This window comes from Rhinopithecus bieti, unplaced genomic scaffold, assembly GCF_001698545.2.
Source record: "Rhinopithecus bieti isolate Rb0 unplaced genomic scaffold, ASM169854v2 scaffold_11110, whole genome shotgun sequence".
NCBI lineage: Eukaryota > Metazoa > Chordata > Mammalia > Primates > Cercopithecidae > Rhinopithecus > Rhinopithecus bieti.
The window spans coordinates 307,471-321,961 of NW_016806890.1; the positions used below are offsets into that span (position 1 = coordinate 307,471).

The window sequence follows — 14,491 nt, forward strand, 5'->3', positions numbered from 1 at the left end:
AGACTGGATTAAGAAAATGTGGCACATATACACCACGGAATACTATGCAGCCATAAAAAAGGATGAGTTCGTGTCCTTTGTAGGGACATGGATGCAGCTGGAAACCATCATTCTCAGCAAACTATCGCAAGAACAGAAAATCAAGCACCGCACGTTCTCACTCATAGGTGGGAATTGAACAATGAGATTACTTGGACACAGGAAGGGGAACATCACACACCAGGGCCTATTGTGGGGAGGGGGAAAGGCGGAGAGATAGCATTAGAAGATATACCTAATGTAAATGACGAGTTAATAGGTGCAACACACCAACACGGCACATGTATACACATGTAACAAACCTGCACATTGTGCACATGTACCCTAGAACTTAAAGAATAATAAAATAATAATAATAATAATTTGCATTTTTAATGAGTTCCTTGACACAGGTCAAAACAAAAGAGTTGGCCAAAGATGAAGCGGGAAGTATATAGGAGATAGATTCTGAACAGAATTTCCTGCTGTGTTACGGAGACCCTGCTTTATTTATCCTGAAAGCCACTAGGAAGGGATAGAGTGAAGATTTTAGTCTGCTCAGATTTACCATGAAATAGGATGGCTATTTTTTTATTGCAACATGTAAAGCTGACAAGAGGAGGCAAATGTGGCAATAATCCTGGTAAGAAATGATGAGACTTGAAGGAAGGTATCCATAATGGGAACAGAGGGAAGAAAAGCTAATGAAGGGATTTATGCTACATGATGGTAGATTTGCTGATTGATAAGCTAAGGAAGAAATGAGAGAGGAAAGTCAACTCTGGAAGACTAGATGGAAGGTGGTAACACTGATCTGAACAACTCCTTCATCAACTAAGATGGACCCTAAGATTAAGGAAACAAAGTTACCTATGGGGTAAGGGTTCAGGGCCAGCTGGCAAGGCAAATTTCTAAATTCCTACAGCTCTAAACATCCTAACAACAGGAACTATCAGATCCCTTCTATTCTGATTTACAACCCAGACAACTACGACTCTGACTGGACAGACGGCTAGCCTTACATTCTTTTTTGATAAGTAACTGCAGACCTGAAACTAGTTTCAGCCAGTGTACAGAGGCTGCACACAAACTGTCTTCATGTACTATAGTTCTAACATGAAGAACCAAATTCACCCTCATTTTAATGCTAAAACCTCACCCCAAAGTGAATATGAGATGTATGTTACATATGTTTACCCATTGCACATGCACTCTGCTCCCCTCATAAATATGTATAGCTTCCACCCAAGCCTGCTGAATATGTACAACTCGACTGTATGATGCAGGCCTTGTGAGGCATAAAACCCAACCTGCCCTTCCCTTCTTTGAACAGAGGAGCACATTCAGCACACACTAGAGGCTGTCTCTTCTCAGTTTGCAAATCATCATTAATGAAGCTATCCTTTCTAAAATTTAGCCATCTTGGTGGTCTTTTGGATGACATCACCAAGGAGAAAGAACAAAGGGGGAGGAAAAGTTCAAAGATTCCTCAAATAATACCACAGTGTGAGTGGAGCAGGCTTCTTCAGATGGGAAATATTTGAGCACATCTAAAATGCAGAGAAAGGTGGCCATAGAAAGAGAATGATGAAGATATGGGAGAGCAAGGGAATGATTCAGAGGTTTCTAGCAGAGGGCAGAATAAGGGAGTCAAATGCACCAGGGAATGGCTGGGCTTTGAAGTGGAAGGTACCTCTGAGTTTGCCAGTATAGAGGCAGGAATGGGTGTGGATTTATATACATTTATAGATGAGGATGGTAAAGTGAGAGCTCAGAATACACTAAATTTCTTGATGAAGACAGAAGAGAGGGATCCATCTGTTGAGGATGAAGAGGAGGGAAGCTGCACAAACTGATACTCAGTTCCACACACTTCTCTGACAGTCAATCAGGAAGTTAACTATACTTTAACTATACTTAAGCTCCAGCATGTTGATGTTGTAAAAATGTTATTTTATTCCACTTAAATTGCATGACAAGCTTTAGTGTTCCTTAGTTTACTCCTCCCCCAGTCATGCATTACCCCAGTTGTGGTCACAAGAACGCAAGACAATGTGAAAAAATAAAATAAAAAAATAAAATAAACTTTGTAAAATAACAAAGTATTGTTAATACCTTCAGGAACATAACCACAATTTAAATGTGAATTGCTTATAATTAAGCTACTGTTTCTTTAATACCTTTTGCAGAGCCTCTTCTGTTTTTTCAGGGTTTGTTTTTAGGGCTTGAGAAGCATCATACATAGGAATTGGCATAAATCTTAACGTGTAGTTCCTAGAAAAAGGAGAAAATAATATACTTATTTAAAAATAACTTCCTATTACCTTAATTAGCACTCTTTTTTAAAAAAAAATCCAAAAGGATAGCTGCAAGAGTAGCTTAGAAAATTCCAAACCACCAGACCATTTAGACCACTAGATTGCAGATTATCCTTTGTAATAACCACATGTCCAATACCACAGGCAACCACATTAATTCACACTACCTACAAAACTGACACAACTTTGAGGAATGCAGTTTTGTTGTTTTGTTTTTAGTTTTGGATTCCATCAAGGACAGAATTTTCACACTAGGATTGAAAAGATGAACAGAGGGCAAGCCTAGGGAAAGTCCAACATCAACTCGCTACATGGGTTTTAGTAACCAATAGACCTGACTGTACCTGGGTCCCCACAGTGATTATGTGTGACAACCAGCCCCAAACTGGCAGAGGGAAAAACAGAAATAAAAACAAAACATTTGCTTGCAAAGCAAGCCATTAGTGCCCACAAAACAGTCTATTAAGTTTCTGGGCTCCATTAAATGATGATGTCCAGTATACATAGGATTGTCTCTTTTAAAGCTGCTGGGAAAGGGTCTGCTGCCTGGCTAAACACTCTGACCTCTGCAGGTCCTTTCAGCTTGAGTTCAAGAGCTGCTGTCCACCAGGCTCTAGAAACCAAATGAAGTAACTGTTGATTGCTGTATATTATCCCATTGCTACTGGCAGGCCTATTGAACACAAACATGCAGGAGTGAGCCATTTTTGTGTGAGGAAAACACACAGAAGTCTGAATCTGGTCCCTGGCCTTTGATCCTGACTTTGCTGCAAACTGCTACGTGCTGAAATGATCATTAACACCTGCTCACCTACCACAAACTCCAGTATTAGAGATGACTTCTGTCCTCCACCCCAAAAATGCATCTGTCCATTTCTACAACACGGTGTTCAGGAAGAGATCAACTTCACCTTGGGCTACTTGGTGGCAACTGGGACATTAAAATTGCACAGTCAGCTGCCTTGTTTTAGGACTCTAAACTATCAGCAGCACTCACAGTGTGCTTCTGGGGCATATTTAGATGACATCTATTGGAAGAATAAATTAGCAACTAACTCGTAAAATAAGGTACTAATAAAGAATAAATAATAAAATCATCAACTTAATAGTAGCAGTCTAGATGGACTACTGAAAAAAAAAAATTCACCCAGTCCAACTTACAGGGTAGCTTCATGTAAAATAATCAGACAAACAGAAAGTTGAAATTTCTATAGCTCTGATTTTTAACTTAGCTTTGTTTTAGCAAAATTGTTTTTCTTTGCCTTCAGAAAATCCAGCCAAATGAAACTAAGAGACAATATGTCTTTTTTATGGCCTTCACAATTCTTCTTTCCCTCATCCAATTTTTATCATGTTACAGACCAGCATAGTTTATTTAAACCAAATGTGATTTTGAAGCATTGGCATCTTGGAGCAGAGCATACGTAATCGACTGTGATGAAGGCAGTCTGACAGTCTATCTGGAAATGTTGAGTATTGGTTGTCCATGCTCCTGGCTTCTTCCAAACACCAGCCTGAGCTGGCAGTCTACATCAGGGTGGCAACTGTGCTGTTAGCATCCAGATGCAGTGTAAATAAATGTTTCCATTTGGGGTTTTGTGGTGCAACAGGAGTAACCATAGGAGGGTCTACAATCATGCAGTGGCAATGCTAAACTGATGGTCTGAGCTGCTTAACCCCTATTTAGTGATGGCCTGGGGTCAGTACAGAGAAGAGGCTGAGAGATGAGTCCCTGTGATTTTGTAGTGGCAGTAACTTTGAACTCCTGGCTAAAGTAGAGCCACAGAATTTAGAAATGGAAGGGACTTGGAGATCATTTATCCTAATCCTCTCACTTCATGAAAAAAGAATTAATCAGAGAGATTAAATGACTTGATCAAGATCATAGGCTTGTGGGTGACAGAACTGAAGACTGAATGAAGGACTCCTGATTCCTAGTCTAGGGTTGTACCACAATACCATGTCAGGCATGAGAGGCCCTCCTGGGAGGCCTCATATATACAAGGAATCTGGAAAAACACAAAATAATGAGCATTTCCTCCCCTTTCCCAGGGAAACGGCTTCTATGCTATCGGCCCCTTATTTTTCACCCATATCTTATATCCTCTCATTTTTAATGGTATAAATCTGCTTTGTTCACTTCTGCCTTTATAATACAATATGAGGACTGAAAAGCCCAGAAAGAACCACATTCCTAGTTTTACTTTCAACTATGTCTAGTATTATTTTCTCATTTAGTTTACTGGGAAAGTAAATTCAACAATAAATAATAACTGTAGGCTTTAGTTACTAAAGTAATGAAGAAAGTCTTTCATAGTAATGACATAACTTAGCCCTGGGCTTACCATTTATCAACTTCACCTTTATTTTCTGGACCTCAGCTTTCTTCTCACCAGTGAATTCAAAGGTGTCACAATAGGCAAAAGAACAAGACCCAGTGTAGATTGTGAAACGACAAAGGGGAAAGGAAACAAGCCAAGTGTCACACAGCCCCTATCCCCTTTCCGTGATCTCATTTAATTTTCACGACAGTGTGGTGTTTTTAGCAGAACAGGCATCTGTGTCCTCATTTCATACATAAGGAAACTCCCACCAGGGAAAATTCAATGTCTTCCAAGATCCCATAGCTGGTTAGCTGTAGACTAAACTCAGACCCAGATCTTCTGATCCCCAATAAACAGTTGCTTCTATTACCCCACAGATAATATATATACCATTGGTTTTGTTTTTTTATTTTCCTAGAAAGAAATCCTAATTCAAACTTACTTTTCCATAGCAACAGCTATATCCTGAAAGCCTTGTGCAGTGATGTTGTTCTTGTCCCATATTACAGTCCTGTTTGAAAACCAAATCACATAAATGATCAGACACTTAGAGAAAATGATTCTCGCATTGAATATAAACCTCTTATAGACAGCACTGTCTAGATATTTCAGTACAGTCACATTATATGAGGAAGGAATAATGTTCATCTTCATTTCTAACAAAACAAGGATAAGCATTTCCCCCAATATTATATTCGTAACACATTTACCATGCAAGTAGTGTGGGAAAACTGTACTTAAAAGCAATAGCACATATATTAACTTACTATTATGTTATCTAACTTTCACTAGACAGAAAACTCTAAATTCCAATATTTCTCTGATATTCTCCCAATAATATTCTCATATTTATGTCTGAGGTGGAAGCTATTTACAAAAGATGCTAACCAGTTCCATGCCCAATATAAAGAATTTCAGCTACTAAGATTTCCACCCCCAAACAGTAAAACACTAGTGTTTCTAAAACACTAGAGAGAATCTGTCATAGTTCTTTGTGTTTTCATTACTTCCCTGACATGGCTTAATTAGTAATCCTAGGAATTTCCTCACTCTGCTGGTAAAACATCAGTTACTATAAACAGGTAATGTTACCGATGTTACCTGTTTATAGTTTGCTTATAGTTTTGTTTGCTTTTTAAACACAAAATGCATTTGGAGAGAAAAATACTACTTTACCTTCAGAATGTGTATACTTCAGAGATATTTAGGATTTGTTAGTTCACCCTGACACATAAAACAGCTTTTATTTGTCTGGATGATCCCAGCCTCACAACTTTCACTGCCTTTCCTTCCTAATCTCGATGACCTTCTTTACACACATACTGACCTTCAAAGAAATTGCTGCAGATTTTGGCTTTTGGCTTCAGTTTAGACAGAAAACTCAGACTTTTATGCCAGAGAATAGAAAAACTTCATAAAAGAGCCCTTGAGGAGCAATGTGAATTGACTCTTCATTCACCAGACTGTTGACCTAGGTAGCAACTCCAATCTCTCTGAATGATGGATGGCAATGAGTTGACAGTGGAGCTAGTCCTTGAGAAAAGCCACACTTAGGAAACATGGAATAAAACTGCTAAAGAGAACAGCTAGCACCCAGTGTGAGCCTGGTTTTGAACCAGCAGACCTTTCGTGCCCCTTGTTTCTAAGTCTTTATATTGGCAGGCATGAGCAAGGGGGTTAAGACCTTGCGCTCACAGCAAAGTATGGGCTCTGCTCACTTAGTGCTGCCTACAAAACCCTCATAGCTTTTCACTGCCTTTACCCACACACTGATCAGCTATCAACACTGATGTGAAATAGGAAATCGTGGCAGTTCTCAGTCAGGTTCTACCGTACAACAGAACTATAAGACAACAGACCAAAAGAATCACCATGTCTAAATTTGGGAACACCCTCCTCATTATTCCGACAGAAGTCTTGACATTGTCACCTCTTCTCAGCTGGCCTCATGGGAAGCTGAGGTCCCCTTGGGCCCAGCGGCTCTGCAATGCTTGCTGTTCAGAATCTGCTCCAAGCCTTCCTCATGAGCAGGGAGGGCAGGATCTCCCTACCTGAGCTTAGTGTTGATCTGCAGTGCTTTGGCCAGCATCTTCGCTCCCATGTCCCCCATTCCGTTCCCGCTAATGTCCACTTTGGTCAGGGAGGTGTTGCTTCCCAGGGCATTGATGATGATGGTGAGTTCAGTCTTGAGTTTCGAGTCAGCCAGGGACAATGACTGCAGAGGCTGTGGAGCAAACGACACACGGCACTCAGCAGCCTCATCAAAGCAGCACCCACTCTCCACGATACATCTCGTGGAGAATGACAGGGGATGGACCCACTGCACGTGTCTGATTTTAGAACTGCTACCTAAAAGACACTCATGGATAGAAACTGAAGGTTCTGGCACAAAATGGACCACTGGAGTCAAAGATGGGGAACTTGTGTTTTAATGCTGAATACCTACCACTTCTCTCTTAAGGGAAGCCAGGGAAAGACAAGTAGGCTGACAAATGCCAGCTTTAAGCAGAGGATAGGATGAAATTAAAAAAAAAAAAAAAAAAAAAAAAAACCATAACATAAAAATTTCTCAGCTTTAATATGATCACCCTTTATACCCATTTTATTTTTATACAAGGTGAAATGACAGCTTAAAATACTAATAGAGGGCAAATGCAAGATAAAAGCCAGCCAGGATTAATAATAGCTGACAATTGTTGAACAATTACTATGTTTAACCACCATTTAAGCTTTTCATGTGTATTAATTCACTTAATCTTCCCACTAACCCATTACTTAGATGCTACTGTTATCCCATTTCCCAAACCAACAAACAGAAAAGTCAGGTGACTCAACCAAGGTTACATTGTTAGAAAGGACCTGAACTAGGATTCAAACCCAGATGTACTGGTTCCAGATTTCATGCTCCTAACCTTATACCACATCTCCCTATTAGCTTATTGCAGATCTTTTTGATCATCACCCTTTAATTTTATCTTTTTTTTGAGACAGAGTCTCGCTTTGTGAAGAATGCACAGGCTGGAGTGCAGTGGCACAATCACCACTGCACTACAGCCTTGACCTCTTGGGCTCAAGCCATCCTCCCCGCCCAGCCTCCCAAGTAGCTGGAACTACAGGTGCGCGCCACCACGTTCGGCTCATTAAAAAAATTTTTTTTGTAGAGACAGGGTATCACTATGTTGCCAAGGCTGGTCTCGAACTCCTAGGCTCAAGTGATCCTCTCACCTTGGCTTCCTAAAGTGCTGGAATTACAGGCATGAGCCACCGCACCCAGCCTTAACTTCATCTGTTAAGTTTCAATCAGAAGATACATCTACAATTCTTTTTTTAAGTCAAACTTGTGTGTGCCCTTTTTTTTTTTTTTTTTTTTTTTTTTTTGAGACAAGGTCTCGCTCTGTCCCCCAAGCTGGAGTGCTGCAATGGCATAATCTCGGCTAAATGCAACCTCCACCTCCCGGGTTCAAGCAATTCTCCTGCCTCAGCCTCCCAAGTAGCTGGGATTATAGGCACTCACCATCATGCCTGGCTAGTTTTTGTATTTTTAGTAGAGACAGGGTTTCACCATGTTGGCTAGGCTGGTCTCAAACTCCTGACCTCAGGTGATCCACCAGCCTCAGTCTCCCAAAGTGCTAGGATTAAAGGCGTGAACCACCACACCAGGTCTTGTGTGACCTTTTTATTTGACCATAAGCTGTATGGTGAATCCAAACCAGCCCACTCATTGTCCATTTAAACCAGATATTGAAAGCCACTCAGCCTAAAGGCAGGTTTTGTTTGTCCTGCATGGTATCTGACCAAAATAATAATAATAATAAATTAATAGAGCTTCCTACTTACACCCAGCTCACTTTACTAGTTTATGTTGCCTTCCTAGCCCTGTGGGCATTTGAGTTTGCATTCCTTGATTTAAGCCATAACTTATTGAAGTGGGGTAAGAATTCCAGGTTAACCAGGTTGAACCAATGTGCCTCTAAATGTCAGAACTCAGACTTCCCTGGGAGATCTGGATGTCTCCTGGGTTGCGTGGAGTGCTCTATATTGTCCTAGCCACACTAAACAAATTGTATGGTTATTGTATAAGCAGTCCCAACATTACAGGAAGTAGTGATAGAAGCAGCTTCTGCAGTAATCTATGACCAAGTTCCACAATGGCCTGGGGATTGGAGCTCTCAAGGTGTGCCTGGGTGGTCTACATGACAGCCCCCACACACAGCCTGGGGTTTATCTATGTCTACTCAACCACTTAACGTTGACTTCCAAAGCAATATCTGTGAGAGGTTCATCTACCAAAGGGCTACAGGAGACAGAATGAGGGTGTTGATGGTTTCAAGACTCAGATATCAACAAAGCATTATTATGCATGTGGTTGGTACCAAGAGACAATATTATCGTCCTTATCATCCAAATTTACCATGGCTTTCAAAATTAATACATTTACGGTAAAATCAAAAGGTAATGCTGTATTAATCAGAATCAAATTTATAAAAGTTAAATGGCCTAGTAAGTGCTAAGGCAATTAAAATCTGGGCCAAAAAGTCTGCATCCGTTTAGACTCAAGCGGGTTTAGCTTGGTTTCTTCAATTTTCTTAACATCCTACATACAGGTAAGCAGAAATGATAACTAAAATGCTTCAGGCTCAGGAAACTGTTTTAAAGAAAACAAACACAATATGCTTTAAAAAAGATGTAATCACATCTTTCATCATTTCAATAATCTTGATTCAATTACTACAAAAATGATATAGCTTCTTCCTAATATTGGAAAACTGCCAACTCTCTGAGCTATCAAGCATCAATTCCAGGACTATATTCAAATTCTAATACACCCCAGTTAATACTTAAAAATAATAGGCAGTCATTAATGTGAACAGAACAGCCTGAATTGCATGCATATTTATAAGGTCATCCCTTCTTGATTTATTGTACTTCCGTGTAACATTACTATTTGAAATCTTACTATTTCTTTTTCATAGCTGAACATGCTTAATCTGAGAATCTGAGAATCTCACTCCCAGGAGAAACACATTCTGTTCTGCTGGTTACAATATGGGTTCATATGTATAATACTTCAGAACAAACTCCCTGTCATCTTGGCCCCTCTATGTTACTGTCCCATGTTACTGTCCCATGACTCTGGGTGCAGCAGCCTGAAAAGCACTGTCTATAGATGAAGGTGACACTGGAATCCACCAGCATCTAGGTTTTTCAGCTGAACATAATGTATAACACTGGGTGAATAAGGTATTCCATAGGCTGGTCAAAGAACAAGCTCTACAAACACCAGGTCAGAATGTAAAAAGCAAAGAGATTACTTTTTTAATATGTAAAACTCGTAAATAAATAAAACAAAAAATGATCCCAATTGTACCAGGTATCGATAAAATTTTTATCATCACAAGACTCATCTCCTAATCATTTCAAATTGTTTTGCATATTACCCATTTAAAAGTAGAAAAAAATAGAAGGTAATTGCTTTCTGAAAAAGCCATCTACTTTTCAATGGCAGGAACATAAAAAGCTTTTCATTGTACAGCATTACGAGCAACACTCTATTCAAACTTTTAACTTGACAAAATTCACATTTATATACCAAACTTCATCATCTGCAAATATGGTTTTAAGTATATTTTAACTATTATCTTTAAGTAACAGACTTCCAGAATTATAGATGGTTTGAAGAACCTCACGTAATGACCAAAACATAAAATTTATATACTTTTCATAAAAATATAAATTTTCCTAAAGTATATGTTAAGAAAAAAAACCTTTTGGGGTGAATATTAAGTATAATTACATAATATTAGCTTCCATAATCTGTTAAAACTGGGCCAATACTGGAAAATCAGAAACTCAAAGCAGAGTGATGCAAAGTCAAATTAAATATGTAAAGCAAACAGCATAAACTCTGAGAAGTCTAAATTACATTCTAATTATATCCCTAATTTCAATAACCCAGCATAAGAGCAACAAAATGTGGGGTTTATTAGCAAATGAGGGTAAGGAGAAGTGCTGAATTCATTAAATAATAATGAGATTCATTTTCTAGCCCACAGGCTGAAAATTACATCCACAATGAAGAGGAAACAGAACAGAATTTTCTCCTGCCCACCAGCTCAGAGGCCCACCAAAGAAGTGGGGGCAACAGCAAGTGAGGAAGTGTCCAGTGTCCATCCCTCCTGGCCTCTTAGCTTTCACAGAAAAGTCAGCTTACAGCTGTAATAGAATTTGCTATTCCCTGGTATGAATTCAGAAGGGAAAATTACACTTTTTCAAAATGTGACATACTCCACATGATTAATATAAAAATCACCCTCATGACCTACAAAAGCAGCTATTACAAAACATGAATAATATAACTCTTCATAGTAGGAATACAAACTGATCTGGGTTTTAGGAATTGGAAAAGCTGAGTCTGATGACTAAATAGGACTTTGAGAGGAAAGGGACAAAATCTTAAAGAGCATCAGTAAAGTATAAGATGTAACACACCAGCTCTAAATTAAATGGATTCATGGTAGAGTGCTTCTTACTTTGTCCATAAAATAACTTTTCTTTCTCCTAATCCATTTTAAAGGGCAGCAAAATAAGATACTATTTGGAATTAAACTTCTTTACCCTGAACTAAATTTTGGTCAGGGGCGACTAAAGGGAATTAAAAATACAGAGCGCTACTAGACTTCAAGCAGCAATTAAAGATGGAAGAAAACTTCCTTGGTCTCCTATAATTCCACATAATTATTAGATGAAATTCAAATTAGCAATATGATATTTCTCAGCATTATATAAGGTCATGAAGTCAACTAGATTATAAAAATTCATGCCTGCAGATTAGATTATTAGCTAAAGTTAGGAAGTAGTAACGCTAATTAAAAGATAGGCCCAGGAGTCAATTTATACTTCTTTCTATCTATTAGTGACAATCTTTCTTTAATTGACAGTGCGTTGAATGAAGTAAAAAAGTGAGTTTTTAAATACATTCTACAACTCTACTAAAGCATATTTATTCCATTTTTAAAAAGTAATGGAAAATGTATACATTGATAACACTATCTGAAAGGATTTCAGAATTAATCCAGTAGAAATAATCAGTAAGAATGGCAACAAACAGAAGATTTTAGTAAAAAATGTTTAACATCATACTCACTGATTCTTCATCTTGAATCATCTGTACTAAGTTGTCCAATACAGGTGTCAGATTTCTAAAGAGATTTTAGAGATGTGGACAGTGGAATCAAATCAAAAGCTTTCAGGAGACTGGTTATTTTCATCATTGTCATATAAAAAAATTCAAAACTCTTACTTGGATTTCATATTATTAAAATTTTTGCCTAACGCCAGGTGTTGTATTGATCTGTTTTTACTGAGCCACACTATTAAGGTAGATAGGTCAGATTCTAAACCTGGAAAGAATCAGAGTAAATAAAGCATCAAAACACATGTGTATAAATTAATTCTCAGCTGGAACACAATTAAGCAAAGGTGACATGTAGTTGGATGACTTCCTTTACCTTCCTGAGGGGCCTGGGATTCTAATCTTTCATTTTCAAAGGCACTCTTTGCTCTCTTTTCATGTCCTATTATTTCACAGGGATAAATTCATTCTCTACAAAGACTTATCTAAATCTCTTATACAATCAGTGGCTAAACCAAGTCAGCAGGAAATGGGAATGAATAATGGCAGAAAGTTTCATCTCTCCCCACCACTCTGTTAGAGAAGATTCCAACAAACTGTTCACTGGGGGGTAAGTGGAGTTAAAGTTGTCTATGTAAATTTCACAGGTTCATAATAACATGATACTACAATCAGCAGAAATGAAGCTAATGAAATAAGCTTCTGAATAAATAAACAAGAGTACAATTTTATTATCAGCAAGAATGCAAAAAGTTGGGCTCAGACCTTTTTTCAATGTACTGGTGATATTTTTGCAACTGAGTTGTTTTACTGCATAGACTTTGCATAGTTGGCCACAGAATCAACTTACTGAGACTCTGGCACAGTTTTATTCTACAAATAAATCCTATTATTAAATTTAAAAGCCCTATTAGTTAAGAAATAAAATAACATTTTTATTAAGGTATGTCTGGATTTGGGTAGAAGATTATTTTCCCCTTATTAACTTGCTTTAAAAAAAATTTCAGTTTCGTTTCTTTTCTGATACCTGACTTACCATTGTCGGAGATGTCTAAGCTGGTGATGTTGTGTATTTCAGCAATGCAACCTTCTAATACTTGAGCACCTCCTGATCTCAGCTAGAGAAACACAAACCAAACACAGAGTAAAGTCTTCACTCTACTGGAAGTGTAATCAAAATATTAAAAATAGGAGAGATAGTCAGTCTTAAAATAAACTTAGTACCAAAGAAAAAGTAAAAGCTTATCAACTCCAAAGAAGCCTATCACTAGCCATTGCTGCTGTAAAGAGCCTATCACTAGCCACTGCCGCTGTTTTCTGTGCCACATGATCCCACATTAAATCCTAAAACCATTAGAAAAAAACAAAAGAGAAACAAGATGACTACCACCCAGGCCACTATAGTAGCAAAGCAGTGTCAACCCGGAAGAACTTCTTCATTTCTGACTTTTGGAAATCTAATAAATTCATTTTATACATGAGAAAATTACTGTTTTATTTGACTGTTACCGATTCCAAGGTATAAACTCCCCACCCAACCAAAGGAGACAATAAAGACTTACTTTGATTGTCAAACATTTCAGGAAGGACCCATCCCTACCTGTTCTAAGAAACGAGTGTGAGTTCTCACTAATAATTAGCTAACTAAAGATGACTGCAAAATGATTTGTACAAATGCTTTGAGTCATGGAGAGAAAATTGTTGAATTAATATAAAATATCATTATGATGATTATTTTAGAGCAAAACTAAGTGCAAATGATTATTCTCACCTCATTTGCAATTTTATTTAAAAGAGAACAACAACCTGAAAAACCCAATACAGCACTTTTCATCTCTTCCTATGAAATCAAAGCATATTTTACAGGAGTCATAATATCTTTGTATTTTCCATTCAGCAATATCTGTTGAGTTCTTACTCTGTGTAAGACACTGTGAAGGATGCAAAGTTCCCTAAGCTATGGCCCTTTTGCTCAGTAAACTTATTATCTAATGAGGAAAAACAAACTATCATTTATTGGAAACCTGTGAACCAAGGAACATGGCAAGTCCTTTACTCATGTAGGAAAATTAAAATTTATAAAAATTTTGACAACAAACTTACAATACAAGGTGCTATTTTCCACATGTCTAGGTTTTGATGTAAGAATTAGAAGAATCCTCATTTCCCTATTTTGGATGCAATATTTTGCTGGTTCCTTGGATCAGAACGTGCCAACTTCTCTGGTTTTTTTGTATGGTAAGCAGAGAGTTCTGCACAGATCTTTGGGAATGCTCTCTATTCAGAAGAATTTCAGTGGGGATGTTTACATTCAGCCATTCCTACTTTTCTGAGACAGCATCTCACTGTGTTGCTCAGGCTGGTCTTGAACTCCTGGGTTCAAACAATCCTCCCACCTCAGTCTCCCAAGTAGCTGGAATTATAGGCATGTGCCACCGCATCTCACCATTTCTACTTTTTAAGGTGACAGATTGCTCTAAGGTGAGCTCTGAAGTAGAGTATTGCAGAGAGGCAGATCTCTCCAAGGGACTGGTTTTCATACTTCAGGGAAACCAAAACCAACTTCACAGCTGAAGGGCTTCTAACCTATGTGTGAAGCTATTGTCAGGAACGAGTGGCAGACCCATTTCACTACACCTGCTTGTTTTCTCAGGAGCTCTCCAGCTTACCCAAATGCCCCATCAGGCCTGTCTCATCAT

General features: G+C 38.3%; 1 protein-coding gene across 13 annotated transcripts in view; it reads right to left on the reverse strand.

Annotated features, from left to right (window-relative positions):
- Positions 1-14,491, reverse strand: part of CARMIL1 (capping protein regulator and myosin 1 linker 1) — a 348,526-nt gene that overhangs the window by 101,297 nt on the left and 232,738 nt on the right. For all 13 annotated transcript variants that reach the window (XM_017878500.1, XM_017878499.1, XM_017878501.1 and 10 more), the window contains 6 exons: positions 12,829-12,910; positions 11,961-12,060; positions 11,805-11,859; positions 6,712-6,884; positions 5,103-5,171; positions 2,199-2,292 (listed from right to left, as the gene is read on the reverse strand). In XM_017878500.1, the coding sequence (XP_017733989.1) occupies positions 2,199-2,292; positions 5,103-5,171; positions 6,712-6,884; positions 11,805-11,859; positions 11,961-12,060; positions 12,829-12,910 (573 nt within the window). The remainder of the gene's footprint in view (positions 1-2,198; positions 2,293-5,102; positions 5,172-6,711; positions 6,885-11,804; positions 11,860-11,960; positions 12,061-12,828; positions 12,911-14,491) is intronic.